General features: G+C 44.5%; 1 protein-coding gene across 11 annotated transcripts in view; it reads left to right on the top strand.

The window, feature by feature from the left end:
- hspg2 (heparan sulfate proteoglycan 2) overlaps positions 1-27939 on the top strand; it is a 156965-nt gene that overhangs the window by 122154 nt on the left and 6872 nt on the right. For 5 of the 11 annotated variants that reach the window (XM_066691145.1, XM_066691144.1, XM_066691142.1 and 2 more), the window contains 32 exons: positions 519-641; positions 1265-1417; positions 3252-3394; positions 4001-4078; positions 6317-6452; positions 6657-6808; positions 7158-7287; positions 7987-8130; positions 8921-9055; positions 9423-9604; positions 10142-10337; positions 10931-11110; positions 12031-12291; positions 12523-12685; positions 13567-13664; positions 14285-14551; positions 14804-14916; positions 15552-15699; positions 15825-15941; positions 16347-16364; positions 17884-17968; positions 18560-18704; positions 19111-19213; positions 19732-19841; positions 20328-20436; positions 20960-21058; positions 21411-21632; positions 21883-22127; positions 22719-22890; positions 23370-23492; positions 24640-24696; positions 27302-27377. In XM_066691145.1, the coding sequence (XP_066547242.1) occupies positions 519-641; positions 1265-1417; positions 3252-3394; positions 4001-4078; positions 6317-6452; positions 6657-6808; positions 7158-7287; positions 7987-8130; positions 8921-9055; positions 9423-9604; positions 10142-10337; positions 10931-11110; positions 12031-12291; positions 12523-12685; positions 13567-13664; positions 14285-14551; positions 14804-14916; positions 15552-15699; positions 15825-15941; positions 16347-16364; positions 17884-17968; positions 18560-18704; positions 19111-19213; positions 19732-19841; positions 20328-20436; positions 20960-21058; positions 21411-21632; positions 21883-22127; positions 22719-22890; positions 23370-23492; positions 24640-24696; positions 27302-27377 (4483 nt within the window). Of the gene's footprint in view, positions 1-518; positions 642-1264; positions 1418-3251; positions 3395-4000; positions 4079-6316; positions 6453-6656; positions 6809-7157; positions 7288-7986; positions 8131-8920; positions 9056-9422; positions 9605-10141; positions 10338-10930; positions 11111-12030; positions 12292-12522; positions 12686-13566; positions 13665-14284; positions 14552-14803; positions 14917-15551; positions 15700-15824; positions 15942-16346; positions 16365-17883; positions 17969-18559; positions 18705-19110; positions 19214-19731; positions 19842-20327; positions 20437-20959; positions 21059-21410; positions 21633-21882; positions 22128-22718; positions 22891-23369; positions 23493-23601; positions 23871-24639; positions 24697-25475; positions 25533-27301; positions 27378-27939 lie in introns of those variants that run through there. The other 6 variants (XM_066691148.1, XM_066691140.1, XM_066691139.1 and 3 more) reach the window with 5 other exon arrangements.

The following is a 27939-nucleotide window of genomic DNA, read 5'->3' as shown; positions in this document are numbered from 1 at the left end:
TTGGTGGAATAAAATACTAGATCATTGCCTGTTTAGATCAGGGCTCTGCAACTGTGTTCCTGGTAAACTACAGTCCTGCATATTATATAGATATCTTTCAATTGTCCTTGTGTACCTGGGAACAGGTTAACTGTACAAAGTAAGCACATGATTGGTCTATATTAGTCACTGGCACTCATCTGCAATGCAAATCAGAAGTCTGTTGCTCTCCAGGATCAGAGTTTGCAAATCTCTGCTCTAGATCCCAGCACCAGAGATGCCAGTATGTGCTCGATCATAAAGTCTTTGTCAGGTAAGAGTGCATTGCCTTCTGCTTTGTCCTGAGACTCCTAGCTTCCCTTTGATCAACAGTCAGGTCAAATCATCCAGTGAAAAGGCTGAATAAAGCCTTTGTCAGACGAAATCTAACACTTTGGGGTTCGAATGCGGGTTCCACCAGGGTGTGATTTTGGTTGTGGTCCTTGTGAGCTGTGTCTCTTGTGCGGCGCGGTGCTGACCTGAGCTCTGCCTTGCTGTAGCTACCGAGGGAGTCCAGCCCATTGCCACCATTCACCCTCCGGTCCTGACCGTACAGCAAGGACAGCGAGCCGAGTTCCGCTGCACCGTCACCGGGAACCCCACGCCGGCCATCGAATGGATAGGTGAGGCACAAATGTAAAGCAATGCGTGTCATATGTCTGAAAAGCCCACTCTCCTCTGTAAACATGATAATCCAGGTAGTTTTGATGGATCTCCGCTGTAGGACAACTCCTTTTAAGGGCATTGGCTAAGAAACAATAGTGCAAGTTGAGGGCAAAGTTGGCCCAAGTGCAGGACTCCCATCAGATTAAATTTGTTCATATGACAATTTAAAAATAATGTTGGATGCTGTAATAGTATACAAAATGACACTTCTTTGTGTTTTCCTTTACTTGGTTTTTAATATTGGAATACAGTTTCTGTGAATGTTGGGAAAATATGGGAAATCCAATGCTGATGATTGAAGAAAGAATTCCACATCATTAGCTGTGGAGAAAGACAATCTCTTATAGAACCTAAACAATTGTTCCAAACAGTATTTTACGGGCTTCCTATTGGAACAGCAAGAAGAGGTACTGACTACAATTATACAGGTCTCTCAGCCACCATATTTGACACGTTTGACTAATAGGGTCCTAAAGGTTTATGGAGCGGTGAAAAAAATCGAACCTGAATGTTGTCATTAGAGGAGCGCAGAGTCTCTTCTCTTTGTTCCTTCATGCTGGATCTGTTCGATGACTTGTAGGAGGCCAGGGCAACAGGATCAGCCCAAACGCCGTGATTAGAGGCGGCGTTCTCACCATCCCGGCGGTCGAGCGCTCCGATGAGGCCGAGTACATCTGCAAGGCTCTGAACACGCACGGGGAGCATCTGGCTCGGGCTGTCCTATATGTGCACAGTAGGTTCTGTCGGGGGTTGAGCAGGAGACGGCAGAGAAGGCTGCAGGGTTTGCCTTATTAATTCATCAGTTGGAAATAAAGATCAAATGTACCAAAACAGTAATAATACTGAATGTGAAAGACAAATACAGAAGCTTCAGTCAGACACCTGGAGCAATGCCTGACTGATAGGAAGGACGGTACAAGTTAAACTTGATTCGGTTTGAAAGAATTCAGATCAGTCTTATAAAGGATATAAAACTGGATTGAGATATATATACACACACTCACCTAAAGGATTATTAGGAACACCTGTTCAATTTCTCATTAATGCAATTATCTAACCAACCAATCACATGGCAGTTGCTTCAATGCATTTAGGGGTGTGGTCCTGGTCAAGACAATCTCCTGAACTCCAAACTGAATGTCTGAATGGGAAAGAAAGGCGATTTAAGCAATTTTGAGCGTGGCATGGTTGTTGGTGCCAGACGGGCCGGTCTGAGTATTTCACAATCTGCTCAGTTACTGGGATTTTCACGCACAACCATTTCTAGGGTTTACAAAGAATGGTGTGAAAAGGGAAAAACATCCAGTATGCGGCAGTCCTGTGGGCAAAAATGCCTTGTTGATGCTAGAGGTCAGAGGAGAATGGGCCGACTGATTCAAGCTGATAGAAGAGCAACTTTGACTGAAATAACCACTCGTTACAACCGAGGTATGCAGCAAAGCATTTGTGAAGCCACAACACGTACAACCTTGAGGCGGATGGGCTACAACAGCAGAAGACCCCACCGGGTACCACTCATCTCCACTACAAATAGGAAAAAGAGGCTACAATTTGCACAAGCTCACCAAAATTGGACAGTTGAAGACTGGAAAAGTGTTGCCTGGTCTGATGAGTCTCGATTTCTGTTGAGACATTCAGATGGTAGAGTCAGAATTTGGCGTAAACAGAATGAGAACATGGATCCATCATGCCTTGTTACCACTGTGCAGGCTGGTGGTGGTGGTGTAATGGTGTGGGGGATGTTTTCTTGGCACACTTTAGGCCCCTTAGTGCCAATTGGGCATCGTTTATATGCCACGGCCTACCTGAGTATTGTTTCTGACCATGTCCATCCCTTTATGACCACCATGTACCCATCCTCTGATGGATACTTCCAGCAGGATAATGCACCATGTCACAAAGGTCGAATCATTTCAAATTGGTTTCTTGAACATGACAATGAGTTCACTGTACTAAACTGGCCCCCACAGTCACCAGATCTCAACCCAATAGAGCATCTTTGGGATGTGGTGGAACGGGAGCTTCGTGCCCTGGATGTGCATCCCACAAATCTCCATCAACTGCAAGATGCTATCCTATCAATATGGGCCAACATTTCTAAAGAATGCTTTCAGCACCTTGTTGAATCAATGCCACATAGAATTAAGGCAGTTCTGAAGGCGAAAGGGGGTCAAACACAGTATTAGTTTGGTGTTCCTAATAATCCTTTAGGTGAGTGTATAGTGTGTCAGACTGAGGCGTCTGAATACTGCAGGCTGGACAGGTCACTCTAATCAGTCACTGGAGAAATTGAACACATCATTAATGTGTCTGTTTCAGCCCAATAATTCAATCGATTAAGTCGTTAATGGTTTGGATAAAGCAAAAAACAAACCTCTCTCTCCAGGAGTTCTCCCTGTCATGTAAAACATGTTTAAATGATGTGATCTATCTTCCGGCTTCTGTCTAACATGTCACGAGTCTTATCTCGTCAGCACCAAACAGACCAAGTCTAATAACCAGAGCAGTGGCTGAAGGGCTGTGATATCTCTGTACCGCTGGTGAGACTGTCCTGCTCTGCCTGCTAGGTGCCAGTCTGCCCCGTGTCCAGGTGAGCCCTCAGCAAGTGGAGATCCACGAGGGCGAGACACTGAGGCTCTACTGCCGTGCCGGAGGGACGCCCAGCCCTGGCTTGACCTGGAAGAAGAAGGGAGGCGAACTTCCTACACAGGTGAAGCCCCCTTCTTCTATCACCTTACAACCGTGACCAGTCTAGGGCAGGGTGAGAGGTCCTGTTTCAGACCTTCAGAGAGACCCTTTGAAGGCACATCTTTGATCTTCTGTTTTGGGGAGTTACACAAAATCGTCCACATCAAGTCCAGAGGCCTCCAACTTTGAGCCTAAATCCAGCTTTCAACAGTAGGTCCCCCTAATTTACCAAGGACACTGGGAGCACATAAAGCAGAGCACTATTATTTGAAGGCTGGAGGGTTTTGTTAATAAACTGAGTATTTAATGGCAGTCTGTAACAGTAGCATATAAAATGAAAGTGTGGGATTATACATTTTATATTTACTTCCAGATATGCACTTTCTCCATAAATAAATACAAGACAGAGCGGATGTGAATCTGGAAACCTTCACAAATAATCAAATAAAACTGATTTCTATGTATTTACCACACATCCTATTTTGGAAGAGACTTTCCCAGCACCTCCTGCTTGTTAAACAAGCTGTGTCTTATTTGGATGCATTATAACGTCTCTCCTTCAATTCTTTCCTCTTTCTTCTCATTCGTTTGTCTCGTCTATTCTCCCTTGTGTGTTTCTCTGGGTCAGGCCATTCCCTCTCACGGTTTCCATCAGTTTAAAAGCAACAGTGTCGATGTGTTACAGAGACGTATTGAGGACCTGCAGGTCTGTCTGTGTATCTGTCTGTCCATCTGTGTCCGTGTGTCTCGTCTGGCTTGTATAATCGACATGCTCTGCAGCTCCATCAATGCTTGCTTCCATTTGCAGTGAACTAAGCGCATGGTGCCAGTGTGTCCTCCCATGTCATAACAGCGTACAAATAACCGTGATTAGGAGCTTCCAGGCCCCATCGAATGGTGTTTTCCATTGCTGCTCTGGTGAAGGTGTTGTGGTGAAGTCAGTGTTGGAAATGGAAAGGTTTGTTTGTGTGTGCGTCATTCCTTCTGTTCACCTTGCCTGGGTGGATGTCTTTTTCTAACTTGAGGTATGGTCTTGTGTTATTCGGTGATGTGACACAATATCTGTTGTTCAACATCATAAATCATGAGTTCGATTTGAATCAGACAAACGTAGATGATGCTGCTTCCATTCTCAACTCAGCTGTTATTCTTAAGTTGAGCTTTGATTGAGCTTTCCAGGCAGGATGTCAGCCTAAACACAGCTCGGTCTCTCTCTCTCTCTCTCTCTCTCTCTCTCTCTCCCTCTCCCTCTCCCGCTCTCACTCTCTCTGATAGCAGAGCAGTCAGAGGATTTGAGGGGGCCAATTAGGGGGGATTCTGAACTCTCCATGTTTGTGTCAGTTGTTCCCAGGGTCTGCTGCTCGCCGACGCAGACATTGTGTGTACTCTGGCAAATGGCACTTTCAGACCCAGTGAAAGGGTTCAGCGACTCAATCTCAGTCCCCTGATTAGCCGCAGTCCACTTCACTAGGCTTGAAGTGCGGTCGACTCAATCGTCAGTCCAGCACAACCCCCACCCCTCAGATACTTTTATCTACTGTGTCATGTCATCTATATACAGCGCAGTACACAAACAGGGAGTGTTTACAGTATTTCACAAAGACCATTTCCTACACTTACTTTTCTCTATGAAATCACAGTTTTGTTTTAGGAAGTGAAGCAATAATTGTAACAAAATGATCACCTTTAAAAGCTCATTGTTTATGTCCAGCCAGCTCTGGGGTTTGTTCTTCTTTATGGATGATTGGATAAAAAAACTAATTGTTCAGTTTGCTATGACTAATTTATTACTTGGTAAAAACATGAGCCATTTAACATTATAACATGTTACCTGTGCTGTGTGACTGAAAATGTGTCTGAAATACATGATGTGAGGTAAGTAACTCGCAATGACTAAGATTTGTGGTTTTCCTTTATGATGCCTTGTGTGATTGTTTTTATGGGCAAGTTCAATCCCAGTATGTTTAAGCAACATTTCATAATCATTTTTAATCTTTATATTATTTATTTATTTGTTAGCAGACCATTTATTTGTAAGTCCAGGGCGACTTACAAGTGCAATAATACAGTGCAGTTCAAGGCATAATACGTTTTACTAATTTAGAATTTACACAAGTGTATAGGAGATATACAGTAAACAATATATAAGGTCTTACATCCTAGATTGTAAAAGCTGATGAGTGCAGACAAGATGTGAATTCAAAGTTAAGAGCTAAAGGAGAGGAAGCATAGGGGACATCAAAATAAACAATATGAGTCCTAATAAAGCAAGGCCAAGAGTATGACAAAATGTTATATAAGTGCAATCTTACAGAGATTGAATTACTAAATGTGTGTTGAGTAAATCTTTATAGAAATCAAATGAACCTTCCACTTTTTATTTATTCCTGTAGGTAGATTCAGTCTGATTCATGACTAGAAAACAATCATGTCATGTTTACCGAACAGAATGAGAGCGAGAGAAACGAAAATGAATAAGACGTTCAGTAACAAACAGGAACATAGAAGTCCTTGAAACAACAGTCTAATGTCCATCAGTCCCTTAGTAGGGCTTGGAGGAAAAACATTTGTTTCCCCCGGGACACAATTCAGAGTGCCACATTTTCCATTTACAAAAACTTACATAAAGAAACTAACCGAATTAGAAAGCTTGATTAAACCAAAAAGGTTTCTTGAGATGAAGTCTCAAAGCAGGCAGATCCAGAGTTTGAGACCCAAACACAGGAGACACAGAGCAGGTCAGCTTCATCCAATCACAGCGTTCGATCTGCTGCACCGAAAGACACCAGAGAGATGAACAGGTTTCAGGGGTGTTTAGGTAATAAGTGTTTCTAGTTTTGGGAAGCCCGTGTAGATGAAGTGAGGTGAGAAAGAGTGATTGTGAATCTTTATTTGAGTGAACACTCTCGTCTGTACCCTGCCTCACTGTCCCCTGCCCCCCTAGGCTCGTGTAGAGAGGACGGACATCGGCACATTAGTGATCCCTTCTATCGGAGTCGCCGACGCCGGCATCTACCTGTGTGTCGGGACGAACTCCATCGGCTCCTCTGAGTCTCCCATCGAAGTGACCGTCGTCAGAGGTGAGGGCTCCTGGGCTGTGTCCCTCAGCGGTGGATATCTCTTTATGGAAACCCTGTGTTAGACTAGGAGTGTAGCTTAATGACTGAACTATGTCGATGATGGCTTGAAAGTATTAAATACTGGCCACACGTTCAGGACACATCAGAGGTTGAAATGCCAGTTTTGTGAAGCTGTCCTTCACACCAGCCTGTTGCTTCCTCTAGTGGACAGACCTTCCACTCCCATCACCATCCAGCCCTCGACAGCCTCCGTGCATGAAGGACGGATGCTGGAACTGAGCTGCGTTGTGACGGGCAACCCCCCTCCCTCCATTACTTGGCAACGCGTGGGGGGCTTCCTCTCCTCCAATCACCAGGTACGGACGACACTGCCCCCCCGAATCGGGTTCATCAGGTTGACAGTTGAATTGCACTTTATATGCCTTCCCTAGTCACCCGCAGACTCAGTCACTGGTGTATTTTTATTTATAAAGCCATTCCGGGTTTGCTACCGTCTTATTTATGCATTTTTATTCTTAAAAAATGTGGTGGGTACTGTCTCCCTCCCTGAATTGAGCCTCCCCTGCAGTCCCCCCTACGAATGCCGTCGGGGCCCCCCCTAGCATGAATGAAACACCCTAACCCCCCTCAGTTGTGTGAACGAATTCAGTTAGGCAACTGTTAACAGTTATTAGAGAAACACGCGCCTGTGTTTGGCTGCTCCAGGTGGTGGGCTCCAAGCTGCGCATCCTGAAGGCCACTGAAGCGGACAGCGGGGAATACGTCTGCCGCGTGGACGGCGGTCAGACTGTCCAGCAGGCCGTTGTGTCGGTGTCCGTCGTCTCCAGCTCCTCACGTGAGTCTCCCATGTTTGAGTTCTCCTCCGTGTCTCTACTCACGGGGTCACGGTTCACTGAAGTCTTGAGACCTCTGCCTGGCACTTGCCAGTCTGTTTCCCCTTCGCCAAATTGTGCTGTGACCTCACAATCTGCCGGTGCTCTGTCTTGTATTTTTGAATAGCGCTGTTAGTAGGCCCAGGCCGGATTGAAAAGTGGGAACACAATGAATAAAGTGCAATCAGCAGTCTGTAGAGGCATGTATACAAGAGGTCGGAGGTGTGAGAAGGTTAGCAGGGTCTACAAGACCAACTGGAACTATTTTGATTTCTTATTGGCCTTTATTATTATTATTATTTTTATTTCTTGGCAGACGCCCTTATCCCTACTACGCCCTTATCCCCTACGCCCTTATCCCCTATCCCCTATGTCTTGAATAGACTGATCAGGTGTGCAGAAGCTTTGTGCCCAATTCAAAAAGCAAATTCATAAGTTTGAATATGGATTAAAGTCAAACAAGCAATGTTATATACAATATATATCTGTATTTATAAATTTAGCCTTTAATTTACTTAAATAACTTGACACTTCTCCGCTTCTTTGGATAGGTGTCTTGTTTCCTCCCCTCTTCAAGAAAAGGAGGTGTTAACTCAGACCTTACCCGACCCTTTGTATTAAGTCCTAGTTAAAGAGTGTCAGCACTCGTGTTTCCCGCGCAGGTCTGCAGAGCCCCATCATCTCCATCGAGCCCCACAGCACCGCAGTCCGCCAGGGCGATTCGGCCAGCTTCCGGTGCCGCGTCTACAGTGGCGCCCAGCCCGTCCGGCTGGAGTGGAAGCTGGCAAACAACCAGCCCCTTGAAGGTAAAATAAAACGAATTGTAATGGGTCAGAGGAGGCTGGAAATGGTCCTTCTGACCCCGTTTCTGCAGTCTTTCAAATGAACAAGACATCTCTAGCATAGGAAACAGTTTGAAACACCATAGCCTAGCCTTACTTTAGCCTTTTGATTATTATTATATGGTTATTATTTATTATTGAAGTTTCCTCATTACTGAGTAATTGAAGAGGCTATTGGCTTTTTTAGTTTTAAAACAATAGACACAGTTAGGGATATTATTATTATAATTCAATTACAACAATGATTATTATTACTTGATGTAGTAATCTTAATTGTGGGGGATTTATATGGATATTTATTATATAATAAATTACCCATAATCGTATTGGTTTAGTTTTTTTGTGTTTTTACATCCAGTTAAGTTTAAAAATCACAGATGAAGACACGAGATACACCACTAATGTGCGAGTGAATGTTTCTATAGTGTTATTTTGCTGGACTTCTTTAAATCAGTCACTGTAGTTTGAGATAATGTATTAGTAACAACAGGAGGAAGAATATTGATCAGCAACTATATCGAAATTAATTAAATGGCAAATGTTTTTTACAATGCTTTGTTGTATTGTGACAATCAGGTCAAGACTCGGCTTTAAACCAAATAACGTTTTGCATTAAAATGCAACCAAACTACAACATCACACAGCATTGCCAGAATAACACTTGTTAACAGGTGAGAAACTCCACTCATTCTCTGAATCCTTTCTCTCGCTCTCTCTCTCGCTTTCTCTCTCCCTCTCGATCTTTCTGTCCCAGATAACGTGAAGCTTGGACCCGACGGCTCGGTCATCACCATCGCGAACGCCCGCCCCAGTAACCAGGGCACGTACCGCTGTGTGGCCAGCAACCTGTATGGGATAACTCACAGCATCGTCTCTCTAATTGTGAAAGGTACAGCGGGGGGGGGGGTGTCTTGCCTCGCCTGTTTTCACCTGAAAGACATGGATTTAGGACAGTAATGCTTATTGATTGACAGTTCTGTTTCAAACTGTGGGTATACATATTAGAAGACTTGATGAGATCTAGCCAAAGTAATATAAAACACCTTTCACTGAAGCCAAACGCAGTACTGGATAGGGTCCAGCCTTGCTTGACATCTGAGTTCTAATGGGCTTCCAAGGAGTAGATGTTTGTTTCCTGTCCTGCTTTGGTCGAGTCACAGTGGGATTGAAAACCGTGACACACTGTGAGGAGAGCTCTCGATGACTTGAATAATGCTGTGCTTGTTCTTGGCCTAAATAAGTTTGTCCGTCTCCAGTGCCCCCCAAAGTGACTGTGACGCCCAGCGGTCCGGTTCAGGTGAAGGTGGGTGACCCCATCAACCTGGAGTGCCAGGCTACAGGAGAGCCACGGCCCTCAGTTACCTGGCACAGGGTGGACACAGCCCGGAGACTCGTGATGACCAGCCCAGTGCCGATGGATGCCAACGCTGTGATGCAGGTCTGTGGCTTAATAACGGAGTTCAACTCTCCTGTTTACTACTGAGCATACTGCAGTGAGGAGCTGGGAATAAATATGGCTCGTATAGCTGGGATGTGGGCAACCCATGGGCTGGCAGTGCTAAAACTAGCAGGGTTTGACAACATTAGTCTTCAATGGATGCTAGCTTTGTCTGAGTCCTCCGGATTAAGCAGGGAGTTGTGGCAGTTCATGAATCTGCAATCGTAAATAGGATGAGAGAGAAAAACACGATGTGGATCCCAAACAAAAACATATGTATATCTTCCGAGATAAGAAAAGTGGTTGTGTCACCCGTGTCAGTATTTATTTGTATCCATATTTTTATCCTCAGGTAGATCCGGCAGGTACACCCAAAGTCCTGTAAGCTTTACACATGTTATCTTTGTGGGCTGAGTTTTTTAAGTGAAGTGGAGACTCCAGACTGGTTGACAAAGTCATTAGAGATGATCAAACTGACCAGAGTTTGAAGGCAGAGTGAAACAGAGATGTTGTTGACCGGGTGTTGGTTTCCGGCAGGTTCTCGTGGCCCGCCCGGAGGACGCTGGCACCTACGCCTGCTTAGCCAGAAACAGCGAGGGCTCGTCGGAGGTGAAGGTGGAAGTGACGGTGGAGGGCGGCCCTCTCCTTCCCAATTTCCCCATTGCCTCTGTGCAGGAGCCCATGATGATCGTGGTCGAGGGGGGGACCGCCACGCTGCACTGCTCCGCCACTGGTAAACCCCTTTCTCTCCCAGGCGGTCTTTGTGTCTTCAGTGTCAGGGGAGAGTCTGTTTATCGTTCCCTTTCTGAAACCGACACCTGAGATGGATGTGTTGACATGCTGTATCCAGGTGGGAAGACAAAAAAGAAGGAGATATTGCTGGCCTGATTTTCTTACATTGGTCACAGAATTAAATTAAAGAAACATACGCCACACAAACACTTCATTGGATTTCTGACAATGCAGGAAGTGGATGCATTTTATATGAACTATTTGAAATAATTTATTAGGCAGCGTAGATGAACAACTTTGTAACCAGCATTTAGACTCTTGGAAATCACACTGCAAATATTGCAAGAGTGGACAATATTTTGTAACAGGACTCACTTATCTAAAGGCCACAACTGGGTATAGGTCATCAGTGTTGATATCAGTCATCATGTGAAATCTCAGTGTTGTGTCCCAGAGTTATTAATTTATTGATGATTTACTGCCTTCCTACCATGGTTTAAAACCCGATTCTGAATGAGTTTTGTATTTTAAAATTCTTGTGGATTCTCAAGTTCTTCCTCCAACTGTAATGCATTTTGTATGGTTTTCTTCCAGGGTATCCAACTCCAACCATCACGTGGTCAAAGCTGAGGGCCCCTCTCCCCTGGCAACACAAAGTGGTCAATAACAGCCTTGTAATCCCCAGCATCGGGCGGCAGGACTCTGGACAGTACATCTGCAATGCCACCAATGCCCTCGGCACTGCCGAAGTCACAATCATGGTTGATGTGGAGAGTAAGTGCAAATCAAGACAAAATTAGGGTTTTCCCAGACTCTAAAGCTGAAGAAGTCTTAAACTGACAGAGTCGGCTCCTCATCTCTGTTGATTTGCATTTATATAAACTGTTGGAGGTGTTGAATATGAATTTAGAGTCGTCCTTGCTGAGAGGACCATTAGAACATTAGAAAGTGTCCAATTGATAGGAGGCCATTCGCCCCATCGTGCTCGTTTGATGTCCATTAATAACTAAGTGATCCTCTGGTTTGATGTGGTCGATGCCTTTCATGATTTTGAAGACTTGAATCAAGTCCCCACGTAGTCTCCTCTGTTCCAGGGTGAAAAGGTTCAGTTCCTCAGTCTCTCAGTAGGACATTCCCTTCAGACCTGGAATAAGTCTGGTTGCTCTCCTCTGAACTGCCTCTAGAGCAGCGATATCTTTCTTGAAGTGTGGAGCCCAGAACTGTCCACAGTATCCAGATGAGCTCTAACTAGTGCATTGTACAGTCTGAACATCACTGCCCTTGTTCTCAATTCTACACTTTTGACAATATACCCTATCACTCTGTTTGCCTCTTTTATTGCTTCCCCACATTGTTTGGATGGGTAGAATGAGGAGTCCACGTAGACTCCTAGGTCTTTCTCATGCGTTACTTCATCTAGCACTTCATCAGAGCTAAGCTTGCTGGAAGTGGATCCATTCTTAAAATATGTTCCATCAAACATCGCTGCTGCAGCATATTGTCTGTCTAACTTCACACTCAATGGGGAACTATGGCCTGAATCCCTGCGTGCTTTTACTGGATACACTATATGGGAGATATCTCCTTGTCTTGTCAACCAGTTCATAATCTACTTACATTACCCTGGATGCCTATGGCTTTATCTTGTATGATTTAAATGTAATTAATGATGAGTTTCTCATGACCTTCCTCAGGCCCCCCCTATGCCACCACCCTGCCAGACAACCTGTCGGTGAGGTTGGGGGAGGTGATCCGGCTGCAGTGCCTGGCCCATGGGACTCCCCCTCTCCGCTATCAGTGGACCAAGCTCAACGGCAGCATCCCAGCCAGGGCAGACTCCCAGGGGCAGACACTCCAGATCGACCTGGTTGCGGCCACCGATGCCGGAACCTACAAGTGCATCGCCAGTAACAAAGTGGGCTCAGCCGAAGCCCTGGCCACCGTCACTGTCAGCTGTAAGTAAAATTGCTTCCATCTTCAATGGTTCTTGCGTGTTTGAAGATCGGTAACAGATGAGAGAAGGCCATTCAACCCATCTTGCCTTTTTGGTTGCTAGTAGCTTATTGATCTGGCCGCCATATCTATCACAGAATCATCTCCTACAGTGTGGTTGGCTGACTCTCTCTTTATTTAATGATTTAAATTGACTTCATTGTTGAGCTATCTTTCTCTCTCTCGCCCTCTAGCTCCCCTGTCCGTGCGTGTCTCCCCTCAGATTGAAGTGAAGGCGCCGGGCAGCGCCGTGGAGTTCACCTGTGCCACCACAGGGGGTGTTCAAACCAAGATCGATTGGCTAAAGGAGGGGAGCACGCTGCCTCCCAACCACCACATCAACAGCGGGGTGCTGAGGTGAGGGAGACGGGGCTTTGGGTCGGTGGAAGAGAGTGAGACAGTCAGTTGGTCAACCCTACCATTTTAAGAACATTTTCTTTTAAATACAATTTTGGGAGAGAGGTTAGACCATAATGCCGCCCACAGCATGTATAAATACAGGGCTGAAACACAACTTCCCAGGACTCGTTGCTTTGCGGTACGGCTGGTTTTGGGGGTCCACATCCTCGTCCACATGGCCAGACCATCGTTCCCTCAGCCAAGCAAGCTCAAGCCAAATCTAAATACTTCATTACACTCCATCATTGAAAGTCTTTTTAGGTTTCATCCAAAGCTCCTGAAGTTTTGTTTTATTTTTGCTTGTTGTGTCTGCTTTATATGGGTACCCTGTGAACCGGCAGGTCGGCATGTTCTCGTCACTGGGGTGGTTTTATTCTCTTGTCCCCGGAGACGCTTTCTGAAACCACACATGGCTTTCTGTACTCAAGGTCTGCAAAACAAACGGTCACTTCCTGACCTGCAGATTCAGTTATTCCCATTACTAGATAAGGAATAAATCCCTATATAAATACTAGAGACTTTTCTCAAACCTTTTACAAACCAAGTTTCATTTAAAACCTTGCAGGCCTGGTTTAATCGTCCCCGATGCCTGGAAGTCCTAGTTTGAAGACATGCATCCTCTTTACAGTCCTAAATGTTTCTCTGCTGGTGATGTCCTTGCTGTTGGCTTTGTCCACCCCATTAGGATTTTGAATATCTAACTCAAATTTGCAATCTTTTCCGGACTACAGAGGTTGATCTGGTCAAACTGGACCTTCTTTAATGAAAGACTTTCCCAGTCTGATCTAAAGTGTGTTGTTGTTACGATGTGTGTCTGATTAGAGCTGCTGTCATTGCAGGATAGAGAATTTGGACCAGAGCAATGAAGGCACGTATATCTGCCGTGCGTCCAGTGTCTACGGCCAGGCTGAGGACCGAGCCAAGCTTGTCATCCAAGGTCAGTTAATCTGTTTCGCCACCACTGTCTGACAGCTGGCTGTGGACACTTTAAGCGTGTGTTTTATTTCTGTGGATCAAAACATGCCTGGATCTAAACACACTCTCCTCTCTACAGCTGTCTAAGAAAATGCTGATCATATTATTATGATTATTATTAATGGTAAACTAAACTCAGACATCTCTGCCACACTCCAGATCGCACTGCACAGCCTTTAATTGGCTTTTTATTGTTAAGACACCTCACACTCATATTGTTGTCTGAGTGGATTTGTAAACTAAACCACAATCAGAGCAATTCAACAACAACAACAAAAACAACAACTTCATCAGTACTTACATCTTGCATTTGTTTGCTTTATAACCCTTTGGAATTCGAATTTAAAAGAAGAAAGCTCTGGATAGGGCTGGAAATTACCTGTCAGGGGCGTCTCAAGAGATGCCAACCATGTATATCAAACCTATAGCTATGTAGTGTAAAAATACATATTTCAAACTGCGATAACAAAGCAAACGCACACTACAGGATTTCACTGAAAAGGCCCAGAGTATCTGTATCTCGGGTGGAAAGTCAGGGGTGTTTAGGAGCCTCTCACGAGTCCTCTGGCGCCTCGTTCACAGCTCTGCCCAAAGTGATGATCAATGTGCGCACCGCCGTCCAGACCGTGATGGTGGGCAACGCGGTGGAGTTCGAGTGCCAGGCCATTGGGGACCCCCAGCCCACCGTCAGCTGGAGCAAAGTGGGCGGCCAGCTGCCCCCCCACATCATGGTCAACGGGGGGATGCTCAGGATCGACCAGGTGAAGGAGGCGGATGCCGGCCATTACCGCTGCACTGCCACCAACAAGGTGGGCTCGGTGCAGTCCGAGGTGGTCCTCAACGTCCAGTGTGAGTACAGCGGCCTTTCGGTTTCCCTGCGGGGCTCGGGGGCTTTGTAACGTTTTCTCATTTGTGTTGTTTAACTGCCTGATTTGTGATAGGAAGCTTCTTATTTTCTCTGTCATTTGCTGCAATTCCTTGTGACATTGTGTAGATATTGAGGTTTGTAGCCTGATAGAGTGTGTTAGTCTCCTTAGATAAAGGCATCTTCTAAATGACTGCTACCATATCATGACCTGTCCTTGCTACTTGCTACTGAAGCCATTCCCCAGATCGCTGCCCAGCCAGACGTGAAGGAAGTCACAATGGGCTCCACGGCAGTCTTCCCGTGTCTGGCTTCTGGATACCCGGTCCCCCAGATTAAATGGACCAAGGTGACCCCACTGTTCTGAGCAGTTTAATGTTGTACCCCAGCTTACTAATTGTACCGTAATACTCATAGCATTGTGTCTCTTGTTTGGAGAAGAGAAGCATGCAAGTCGTCTTGGGAATAGACTCCAGCTAAATTCATTATTTACCTTATTAATGTAATACAGCAGCTTTTTTAATAAAGTGTCTCTACTACGTTATTTATATGAACTGACTCTGACAGTTTGACAGTTGACACCTTGTTTAGTGTCAGATGAAAGCTATGAGACTCCTGTTGATCCACACATTCCCAAGATGAAGAATTCTGCAAAAATTATTCACTATTCACTGCAAAATATGACACTTACTTGCAAAATCAGGGCAAATATAAACAATCAGCAGTTTCAACTACAGCTGGAGGTTTGACCACAACATGTTTTGTATTTTTCTATGTTGTTGTATAGATCTGTACAAGCAGGTGATATTCTAGAGTTTATTACTGATCCAATACTTTTAGATGCATCTGCGCTTGGAAGCATAACAGTGTAGTTTCATACTGTGTGTAACTTTCTTTATGCATGTATGTATGCTGTATGCATGCATCACTGTCCAAACCAACTGTAATCAGACGTGCATTTATTTCCCTCTGTTTTCGGTGTAGCTGGAAGGAGAGCTGCCGGAGAAGGCCATAGAAGACGACAACGTCCTGATGATCCCGTCTGTGACCTCGGATGATGCCGGCACATATGTGTGCACCGCTTCCAACAAGCAGGGCAAAGTGCAGGCTTTCTCCATGCTGAAGGTCCATGGTAAGCCCACACGTGTGAGCCGAGCCTTCACTTGCAGTGTTCACCTCGTTCAGACCACATTGCGTCGATGAAAGTATCCATTTTACATTTTACATTTTACCTCTTTGTCCCTCGTGTCTCTTCAGAGCGCGTGGTTCCCTATTTCACGCAGACGCCCGTGTCCTATCTCACGTTGCCGACCATTAAGAACTCATACAAGGCCTTCACTGTCCGAATCACCTTCAGGCCCGACACCGCCGATGGTAAGACATCAAATTTCTTAACTTTATTAATCACAAAAGGAAGTCAGTGAAAAGATAAAGACACAAAGATATAAAAAAGGCACGGTCACATCGATACACTGTTGTCACATCGTGTAACCTTTCAAGATGTTTATTTCAAGTCCTGAAGTTGTCATAAGATTGTGTGGAGAAAAGCAATCAATGAAAAATGAATCTGTTGTATGTTGGGTTCTACAGAAAGAGTAAGAAACAGGAACCTACTTTGTCCATGGGAAGTTTTTCACACAATAATATTTCACACATATTGTTTTTTGTTTGTCCTCTCTTCTTTCTGTCCTTCTCCCCCAACTTTCTCTCTGTCTCTGTCTCTCTCTGTCTCTGTCTCTCTCTCTCTCTCTCTCTCTCTCTCTCTCTCTCGGTCTGAAGGTCTCATTCTGTATTCTGGTGAGTCGGAGCGCTTGTGCTCACATAAGACTGCCTGAAGCATCGATCCTGTCCCTCAGGAAAAAACTAATAAAGGGATTGATGTTTGAGAGCCAGGCATGTGTGAGAGCCAGCGAGTGTCTGATTTTATATCAAACAATGAGGAGATTTAAAAACAAAAACATAAATGGCTCATTTGGATTAGGCTGCAGCTTGAATATTTTGTGAGAAGCTTGCATGGAATAATCCCAGGGCTGCTCATACTTCTCAATGCATTAAAGAGACTGTACTCAGCTTTCAAATACAGGGATTTTACTACTGTATAAATCTCTTCAATCTTTCAACCCCACAATTGGGGATGTGAAAAGGTCTGTTGAAAAGTTATAGTACGTCAAAATAAATCCATGTCAAAGAACCTTCTTTGACAGTAAAGTTTTCCCTTTGCAAGTGTTGTGTGTAACTCGTGGCTTGTGTACAGCACTTGTCTATAGGAGGTCTCCAACACCGATTTTGGATCCAGTTTGGATCCTAAATCTCCAATTGAGGCATTAGTTAATTAAGTAATTATCTTATTTAATTAAGGGGTCTTGTCTTTGAGGGCTAAATGGTCCTGGTCTATAGTTCTGAAAGAAAAACTGTAAGAATGATCTTGCAGAGCATTTTCAGCCAGGTGGGGGGTTGTGGCAGTGGATCACCTGACTAGAGGGTCAGAAAGAGTTATAGAAAAGTTTACGAGCAAAAGGAAGCCAGGAAACCCGTTTAAAGGCTTATAATGTATTTATTCACGAATCGTAAACAGTCTTGTCATATATAGTATATTTACTTTAGTTTATAGTACCACTGTGATATTTTTGTATGTGTTTTGCATGTATTTTTACAGTAAAACAGATAATATAAGCACACCTTTCTGAAGTCTGAAACAAATCCCCATAGGAATAGTTTCTTCCTGAAGTATTTTAACACAAATCAGACTAAATGACTGTGAACCATTACACTGACTCGGTAGACTCACCACACTTAACATTCAGCAGTCAGTCTCTTGTGCACAAACCCCTGAATTGCAAAACTCTGAACTTGATTGTCACATTCGAACAGAAAAGACAGAAGGGAGAATCTTCTGTCAGGCCACCAAGTGTGTGAATGGAGATTTGCAATTACTTTGGGTGGGTATGACTCTTAATCGCGCCGGGCCTGGGCCTCATAGGCATCTTCATAAGGAACAACTAAATCAGCATGAATGAAAACCAGTGTCTGCTTGGCTATTATGCTCGAATCTTGAAGTTTGAATGAACTGTGAGCAGAGAGACTGCCTTTTCCCGGAGGTTAGCTGTGCATGTAGAGGAGGCATGGCCTGGGGGAGCATGCAGGCAGGAGCTGCAAGACGCTGGAGAAAGTACCTTGACCTCTAAGCAGTGGCCGAGCCTCCCAGCAAGCATGGGGAGCCCCCATCTGTGGCATCCCAGGACAGCAGCTGTGGCTTTGGATGGGGATGCACCACTGTCTCTCCACCACACTGACACTGTTCCCTTTGGCTGCCTAGGCATGATTATCTACAATGGACAGAAGAGGACCACAGGAGCTGACTTCATCTCCTTGGGTCTGGTGGGAGGCCGTCCAGAATTCAGGTATCGTCTCTGGGTGCAGCTTGGGTTTCATAGAACCAGCCTTGGGCGTAGTCAAACATCACAAGGGTTGGACTTTAGAAGCAGTACATCTACTCTGACTGCATGATAATGGGAACTTGATTGCTCACTGAGGACCTTCTTATCAAAATCCGTAGCTGGATTAAGAGACTCACAATTAACAGACTTCCCTATCTTGGTTTCTGGGAAGACCATGTTATCTTCACCAAATTACCTAGAGTGTTTTTAATTGCCATCTCTCCCTTCATTGAAGCAGTGCTTTAAATGTGATCCTTTCCCTGCAGGAATCTCAGGGACTGTATCAAAAGTGCAAACCTCTGTTTTGCTGAAGCAAATTCAAATCTATGCTGACCCCCTTGTGTTAGTGGGGTGTTAGTGTTTTTTATTCTATGCTGCTCTGATGAAGAGTATGAGTTACATTGAGTTACACTGTATTGCATTTTATTGTCTTTCTCTTGAATTTCAAATTGGAGAAACAACAGCCTAATGGAAGGGAAGAGGTGAGAAGAACCCTTGATGTCCTTGCCGTCTGCCTGGACTGACTGATTCTCATCTGCTGTTGTTGTTGTGTAGGTTTGACGTTGGATCAGGAATGGCCACCATTCGCTACCCCACGCCCATAAAGCTGGGCGAGTTCCACACGGTGGAGCTGCACCGCAACCTCACACAAGGGGCCATCGTGGTCGATGACCAGACTCCCGTTAACGGCAGTTCCCAGGTACTACAGCTGTTCAGCTGGTTCAACGGCAAGGCGCACTGTGTGTCGATTGCTGCCTTTCAGTTTTTATATTTAAGATGTGAAGGTTCTAACGTCATAATTTATCCATTTAAAAATATTAACTATTCAACAACTTACTCGTCTTTGACAACATCAATTGCTTGGCATGTTTTTGGGGCATTCTGTCAATGTTCTGCACATCTAGTCTGAAAAATTAAAAAAATCCTCTCCTCTTGTTATTTGAACTGGTTTCCCTTAATCAACACACATCTCGTAGCTGTTACTCAACTGGAAGTGGCACCTAGTTGATGAATGGTGTTACTCGGCATGTTACTGCACACTGACAGCAAGAAGGCAGCCAGACCGGTTCAATAAACTGACAATATTCTACGTCTCTCGTTTCCAGGGCAAATTCCAGGGCCTGGATCTGAACGAGGAGATGTATGTTGGGGGTTACCCTGACTACGACAGCATTTTCAAAACCACAGGCCTCAAGAATGGGTTTGTGGGTAAGATGCCTTCCCCGTCCCCGTTCACATTGTGTGATTCATGACTTAATGCTTGTTAAGTGCACTTTCATATATCTTAAAGTGTATTTCTTATAACAGCTAAGTATTTACTTTGTTTAAGTACAACCTGCCCATTTTGCTAGCCAGTTATTAATATCTAAGCTTAATATCTAATTTACTATTCATGATGCATACTCTCGCTTTACTGTAGTTACTGTGATAAAGTCCACTTGGGAAAACATTTGACTGCCGCTCCATTCATTTCTTGAGTTCAATCAGCTGGAATCTGTAAGGTTTCGGCTGAATCAGGGCATCTCAGAAAAGATATCATTGTTACAGAAGCAGAGTGTTGATAATAATTTAGATTAAAATTGGGAAAACATGAATACTTTGGATTACAACGGTGTATAAGGCAAAGACTCCTCGAGCAGGAGATATGAGATGCGATCTTGGTGCCACGCCGAGTTGCCGTTGATTTTTTACATTCATTGTTTCCTGTTGACTTCCTCTGCCATCAGGCTGCGTGCGCCAGCTCGTCATCCAGGGAGAAGAGGTGATCTTCAAAGACCTGGATCGCAGCTCCACAGGCATCTCCAACTGCCCTACCTGCAAAGATCGGCCCTGCCAAGTAAGATCCGATGCGCTATGAGATTCAAGTCGGTTCTGTAAGGGACCAGCCCTATCTTCTAGCTCTATCTCTGAATTCATGTTTGCTTCATCAAGACATCCATCAGCTGACTCTACAATATCTGACCACCTCTGAGCACCTCCTTTCAGACCAGTCTCTTTAGATGACACCTGGAGACCTTTCTGATCTTCTCAATACGTTGTTGTTAAAAATACAGAATATTGTGTGTTAAGTGTTGGTAAAACCATGCAAGTCCGCTTGCAAAAAGACATCTCAATATAGATAGTAATTCAGTCATACAGTCGAGTACAGGTCAATATCACAGTTACACTTTTGGAGATCACACAGCGGAGAGGACCCACAATTCTTCACAATTCAATTACAATCTAGTTCCTGTGTCTTGGGACGCCTTTATCCAGGCTGTCATTGGTCAGTGTCCACTCAGCTACTCCACTAGCACATATGGTTATGTCTGTCTTCCTGCAGAATGGAGGGGTGTGTCGGGACTCGGAGACCAGCAGCTACATCTGTGAATGTCTCCGGAGCTTCACTGGGAGCAATTGCGAACATCGCTCAGCCCTGCACTGCCACCCAGGTACGGCTCTGAACAAATGCAGGGCTTCACCCCAGTGTTAATTCACTCCATATTCGTCACGTATCGTTTCAGCCTCTTCTGCATAGACTGAAGCATCATCCTGTCTTTTCCAGTAGACTGGATATTGAGAATAAGACCCCTCACCCTGAGAATGGTTTAGCACATTTTCACAAAGTTTAGTGAGACAAACGAGACTGAGACCTCAGATCATGTCCAGTTTTGTTAGTGTTAGACGAGAAGAGTCAAATCAGAGGACATGTCTATTGACAGATTCAGAGCTTCTCTTTGTTGAAGCCCCTTCCACGATTGGATTCAACCGATTATTCATTTGATTATTAAGTTACAGATGTGAAATGTGTCACACAATGATAAACTAACTGTTTAAATGATTGCCACTCTTATGGAGTAGATGTAAGATTTAATAAATAAAATAAGGTGACGCCGCTGAGATGTTTTCACCCTGTTCAACGGAGACACCTGAGCTTTTCCACCGCCCTCTAAAACAAGCCATTTCCTTCCTCAGAGGCCTGTGGGGCCGACGCCACATGCATCAACAGACCCAATGGCCGAGGCTATGACTGCCGCTGCCATCTGGGCAAATCTGGGGAGAAGTGCATGGACGGTCAGTGCAGGGTTTAACCCGTTCACCCGGTTCCTTTAAAAAAAATTAGAACATCTTCTTAATGAATGTATTTATTATTTTTATTTATTTTATTATTTATTTGTACCCACATGGATAAACGGTTTTGAAACTGGATGGATGGATGTTTATTTGTAAGGATTAATGTATGATTTTTAATATTCAAGATTGGTCATCCAAAGTGATGTACCCAGATGGTTGTATTAACCAGTTTACTAGTCTCAGTCGAGGGTGGATCCCATCAAGAGCCTTTATAAATACATTTGGAGGCAGGACTTAAAACCGCAATATGAAAATGAAATTCCCGTATTGGTTGTCTGGTCCGCTGTCTCAGGCACCCTGGTGACGACTCCCCTCTTCGATGGCGAGACTTCCTTCATAGCCTACCCTCCTCTCACCAACATCCACAACGACCTGCGCATCGACCTGGAGTTCAAGCCCATCGACCAGGATGGCCTGATGTTCTTCAGTGGGGGCAAGAAGATGAAGGTGGAGGATTTCGTGTCCTTGTCGATGGTGGATGGATACGTGGAGTTCCGCTACGAGCTGGGAACGGGTAAATGCTTTCGTCGCTTCTTTCTTGCACAAGGAACCAAAAATATTGTATTCTTTGTTTTGTTCGACGGGGTGAACCGAGCCTGAGACATTGTGGAGTGGCAAAATGGAGGAGGTCCGATACCAGGATGCTGTGGAGGAATAAACATGGAGGCAAAGAGATGGGCTGAGCTGACTAATGACTAAAGGGGAGGGGGTGAATAACTGGACTTTGCAAAATCCACCGTTAACCCCGTCCTGGTTCCCTGCAGGCATGGCCGTGTTGCGCAGCGTGGAGCCGGTGGCCATGAGTCGCTGGCATCGCGTCACGGCGGAGCGCATCAACAGAGACGGGATGCTCAAGGTGGACCAGGCCCGAGAGGTCAGGAGGTCGTCTCCAGGAAGAGCTCAGGGGCTCAACATCCACACCCCCATGTACCTGGGGGGCGTCCCGAGCCTCGACATCCTGCCCAAACCGGCCAACGTCAGCATGCTATTCGAAGGCTGCATTGGAGAGGTGAGCGGTGTGGGAGCTTGGTGGATTATAACTAGGGGGCACGTTGTTTTTACTGAAAGGGTCTCAGGTTCCCACAGAAACTCAAGTGGACCAGGTGTTTTTTATTTGATTTTAATTTGTCTGCCATTAAAGCAAATAGAAGCATATTCTCTCTGTTCCTCTGGGACACATTTTGTGACTGCTGCACAATTTTGGCTGAACTCCTTGGTACATGTTCTACCAGTTGCTCTGTGTGCAGACATGCATGTTATATGTGAACCCCTGCTTATAGCCTATCTTAGCATTCAGTCTGTGTTATCTTGAATAGGCATCTCCTAAGCTTTAAAGGAGATGCTTAGCAAGACTGTGATCGATGGGACCAGCAGCAGAAGATAACATGCTGGACTGTATGTCAGGTTACTGTGGACAGCAATGGAAACTCAGTGAAGGAAAGGGCTGACAGACTACTGGAGTGAAACCCATGATATCATTGCAGCTTCTTTTCTGGTTTTATTGATAATGTTTGTTTTGGTGTTTTTTTTTTTTTTTTCATTCAACCTGAGGACCTTACCGTGCTTCACCACTTCTCGTTCTCTCCGGTCTCACGCTCAGGTCTCGATCAATGGGAAGAAAGTGGACCTGTCCTACAGCTTCACTGAGAGCAGGGACATTGTGCAGTGTGTGGACGACAGCCCCTGTGACCGCATGCCCTGCCTCAATGAGGGAAAGTGCATGGCCACCGGGGAGTATGAATACCAGTGCTTCTGTCTCGATGGCTTCGAAGGTGAGATCAGTCGAGCGACCGCTGTCTCGGGGGTTTCCTCAAGTGGAGCGATGCTGGTGCCCCACTGTGGCCCCGTCTGGTATAGATGACAACATCTAAACCAGACAACAGGTCTTTTTTCTTCTGCTACCAAACCCTGATACTTGATCCACATCCAGGAGAAAACATGACCGCATTAGTGCCCATGCTGGCTTGTATGTATGGAAGGACGTGGTATTGTCCCGGGCTCAAGAGGAGAATATGGTGCTAGGTGGCATGTTTGCATGGTCCCATTTGAAAAGTAGCCTCAAGCTCATTGCTGCAGTACCCAGTTTTCTCTGTTTCTCAAGCTGCTTCCCTCAGTCCATGGCTACAGGTCCATACTTAACCTGGCATTCCTGAACTGTGCAGAGAAGCACAGAGAATAAAGACCTGAAGACTTCACACGACCAGGACAGAGGACGTAATGAATAACTTCTGTTTTCTTGGTGCCGTTTCAGGAGAGCGCTGTGAGATTTCCCGGGACATCTGCCAGTCCATGGACCTGTGCCAGAATGGTGGCAGCTGCTCCAACAACCAGTGTGTGTGTCCTGCAGGCTACACGGGGCAGTTCTGCGAGCTAAGTGAGTAAACCAGCTTGGGGTTTCCATGATGGACTAACGGGATGTATTTTTGTCCCACGAATTGAGAACGTAAACATTGTCTGTGTCTGCGTTTTTTTTTTTTTTACAGATTATTAATTCCACACTTGTTTTTATGCCAAACTGTGACTGACAGTTGAAGAGACGCACAGTGATCTTCTCATACACACCTACAGAAACAAAGTTCTCCACTTTTGCCAGGAATATGGTCATTAAAGAACAGAAGTTTGTTTGAGCTTCCCTGAGACAATGCAGCTCTTCTGGTGTCACTGTGTAAACTAATATCACTGGTGTACAATATGAAATACCTGTAAATATTTTCGTTTACAATAAGTATAAATGTAAGATTTGTAACAATAATGGTGTGATTTTGTCATTTTTCCATTGTGTATGAGTGATTTACCCACTATTAGGTATTTGTGATCTGGAACAATGAATAAATGGCATCATCAATTAATATATACATCACCGAACAGGATTACAGAAATTGCCTCAAGTTATCTAGGCAAATATTTGCAAAGACTTATATACATGAATATATAATAATATACAATGAGGACAGTTTTCTGAAATAGAGAATTCAGCCTTAGTTATAAAACCTAGAAACAATATTCAGCTGTTAGTTATATTACACTTCATACTTCTATCCTAGTTAGGAGAATTGAAAGACATTCTCAGATGTTTAAACAATGAATGGACGATTCCAGTGAAAGTTTAAATTCACCACTTGTAAAACCCAAAAGCCTTACAACAAAGAAAATACTTGATTATATGCGAGAGCTGAAGCTGTTTATGAAATGAGAGGAATTAGACCAATCTCTATCCAAGACTTGGAATCAAATGTAGTGTCAGATACATTTAAGATTTTAAGCCCAGAAGTGATGCCTTCAAACAAACCCTCCATCCATTCAGTTGTCCGCTTCACTTCGAACGCAGCTTCATTGTCCTGCTGTGGGCTGGAAAGGTCATGAAAGCTGAGTTTCACTGAGCTAAGTGGAGGGTAGTTGGTATGGCTTTGTTTTGAAGGCATCAGCTCTATGAATTGGGGCGCTGCCCTTCTGGAGCATTAGCAGAATATTTAGAAATGCATTTGAACCCAAGTCTCCGGTGTTGTATCCCGATCATACAGGGCAGTCTGTCAGCGCCCCGGACAGTCCACGGCCAATGGAGGCTAGCAGGGGGCATGGTACAGTATGAGATCCACACGCTTGGCCTCCTGACCCGGTTCTGGGGTGGCTTTAACACGCAGAACCAACACGTGTCTCTGCTACTCATCCCTGTGGCTGAAGTCTGTGTCTTTGTGAATGAAATGCACAAGAAATAAGTTGAAAAAGGGAGATTTTACATTCTGTGTTAAAGGAGTTAAATACACTCACCTAAAGGATTATTAGGAACACCATAATAATACTGTGTTTGTCCCCCTTTCGCCTTAAGAACTGCCTTAATTCTACGTGGCATTGATTCAACAAGGTGCTGAAAGCATTCTTTAGAAATGTTGGCCCATATTGATAGGATAGCATCTTGCAGTTGATGGAGATTTGTGGGATGCACATCCAGGGCACGAAGCTCCCGTTCCACCACATCCCAAAGATGCTCTATTGGGTTGAGATCTGGTGACTGTGGGGGCCAGTTTAGTACAGTGAACTCATTGTCATGTTCAAGAAACCAATTTGAAATGATTCGACCTTTGTGACATGGTGCATTATCCTGCTGGAAATAGCCATCAGAGGATGGGTACATGGTGGTCATAAAGGGATGGACATGGTCAGAAACAATGCTCAGGTAGGCCGTGGCATTTAAACGATGCCCAATTGGCACTAAGGGGCCTAAAGTGTGCCAAGAAAACATCCCCCACACCATTACACCACCACCACCAGCCTGCACAGTGGTAACAAGGCATGATGGATCCATGTTCTCATTCTGTTTACGCCAAATTCTGACTCTACCATCTGAATGTCTCAACAGAAATCGAGACTCATCAGACCAGGCAACACTTATCCAGTCTTCATCTGTCCAATTTTGGTGAGCTTGTGCAAATTGTAGCCTCTTTTTCCTATTTGTAGTGGAGATGAGTGGTACCCGGTGGGGTCTTCTGCTGTTGTAGTCCATCCGCCTCAAGGTTGTACGTGTTGTGGCTTCACAAATGCTTTGTTGCATACGTCGGTTGTAACGAGTGGTTATTTCAGTCAAAGTTGCTCTTCTATCAGTTTGAATCAGTCGGCCCATTCTCCTCTGACCTCTAGCATCAACAAGGCATTTTCGCCCACACCACTGCCGCATACTGGATGTTTTTCCCTTTTCACACCATTCTTTGTAAACCCTAGAAATGGTTGTGCGTGAACATCCCAGTAACTGAGCAGATTGTGAAATACTCAGACCGGCCCGTCTGGCACCAACAACCATGCCACGCTCAAAATTGCTTAAATCACCTTTCTTTCCCATTCAGACATTCAGGTTGGAGTTCAGGAGATTGTCTTGACCAGGACCACAGCCCTAAATGCATAGAAGCAACTGCCATGTGATTGGTTGGTTAGATAATTGTATTAATGAGAAATTGAACAGGTGTTCCTAATAATCCTTTAGGTGAGTGTATAATGGTAATAGCTGTAAACAGAAGAGATCGAGGCCGAGGGAAAGCATCCTAGACCGGTGATTCTCTCATCTGTCCCTCGTAAAGCCCATTTAATAAACTATATATACAACAAAACAGCCCAACAGTCACTATTGGAATATAAAAGGTCAAGAAATGAAGGACTTTTTCCAAGTGTTATATTAACACAAGAAGTAATAAACTGAAATGTTTATTATTCCAAATCAAATTTTTTTGCCCCAAAATATGATTTGATTGTTTTCTACTCGTCGATAGTTTAATATTGATATATTGATGTAATGTACAATCCCCCTTTCTGACTTATCGGTCCGTCCTGTCAGATCTCTGGTGTGACTCACTTTACCCGTGAACTGTGTGTGTCGCCTTCAGTCTGCCTGCACCAAAACAAAACGGAGAAAGGGAATGCCAAAAGTCTTCTCTTGTCTGTGTCATGGGGAACTGTGCATGGGTGAACCGCATCCCACGTGAGGAATATATACAGGTCTCTGGCCATTAACACATCGGATTGATGCCATGCACAATTAAAAACCTGACTGTTTCAGAGCAGGACAGTAATGGGTTTAACCTGCATGAAGACGACTCTTGTGTTCAGCATGTTGTCATGCTTATATGAATGTATACGTCCTGTGATGGAGAATAAATACAGTAAAATCTATCAACAGACCAGATATTAAAATCTTGTCGGTCTAGTCGCGTCAATATATAGTTACACATTAACTGTAACCACTAATCTGCACAAAATCTAGTTTTTTTTTGTTTTGTTGTTAAACAATTCTCCGGAACAAGACAAATATGTTTTATTGCATCATATAAAAGTGCTCAAAGCATTTTAGAGATAATCTACGAATAAAGCAGTCATAGTGTGGTGCGTTTGGAGCAGAAGCACTGTTAGAATCGGCAGAGTAAGAGGTGATATCGTTTACTGACACCAGACATTTTATCATTCTTGCTACAAAACTGAGCTCCATGGGGTTATAAAGCAATCAAATGATGCACAACCCTGCTATTAGAGAGGGAATACAGTGGTTAGTGTTTATATAGATATGAATTTGTTAATTAAATTCTGCTCTGAACTTCCAGTCTCTTGTTCCTGCATCTGAACAGCCACAAGAGGGAGACTGACCGGTGCGCAGACTTTGAAGGCATCTGTTTTTTAACCCTTGCTTTGTTTCTCTCACAGCTTCTCCCATTCAGTATGCAGCCCACTTCCACAACAATGGATACTTGGTGCTGCCCAAGCCAATCTTCCCAAGAAGGTAAGGATTTAAAATATATATCATTCTAAGAAACCCAGGGGATTTCCAGCTGAACTTTGTCAGACACAGGTTATCTGCACTTATCCTATAGTATCCCATAGCGGACAATTCCCTTTAGTCAATAGACAATCAATAGATCAACACCTGATTCCTGAAGGCATTCAGTACCAAGACTTCACACAAAAGTACAACTCAGTTTGTTTTGTTGGCAGGGGTTGATAGTTGATCTTCCTCGGATGTCTGTCAGACCTCATCCTAATCTGTGACACTTCTTTAACTTCCGGTTTAGATGAGGTCCGAGGGGCGGGCGAGCGTTTGTTCAGGAACAGCCTCTTCCTAGCTTGATTATGAAAGAGGATCAGCTCAACATAGGGTTGAAGGGACATCAAGTGATCAGAAATAGTCCAAACTATAAGACCATTGTTGAGTGTCCATCCAGGTCCTATAGATCCCAGGCTCGTATTGTGTCTCTGATGGGACCAGCTGCAATGTTCCTGTTCGTGAAAACACGCAAGGCTTCATCAGCACTGGGAATGCATGACAAACAAACTAAACTCAACCT

The sequence above is a fragment of the Amia ocellicauda genome, chromosome 18, assembly GCF_036373705.1.
Source record: "Amia ocellicauda isolate fAmiCal2 chromosome 18, fAmiCal2.hap1, whole genome shotgun sequence".
Classification (NCBI taxonomy): Eukaryota; Metazoa; Chordata; class Actinopteri; order Amiiformes; family Amiidae; genus Amia; species Amia ocellicauda.
This window is presented reverse-complemented; position numbering and strand designations above follow the sequence as displayed.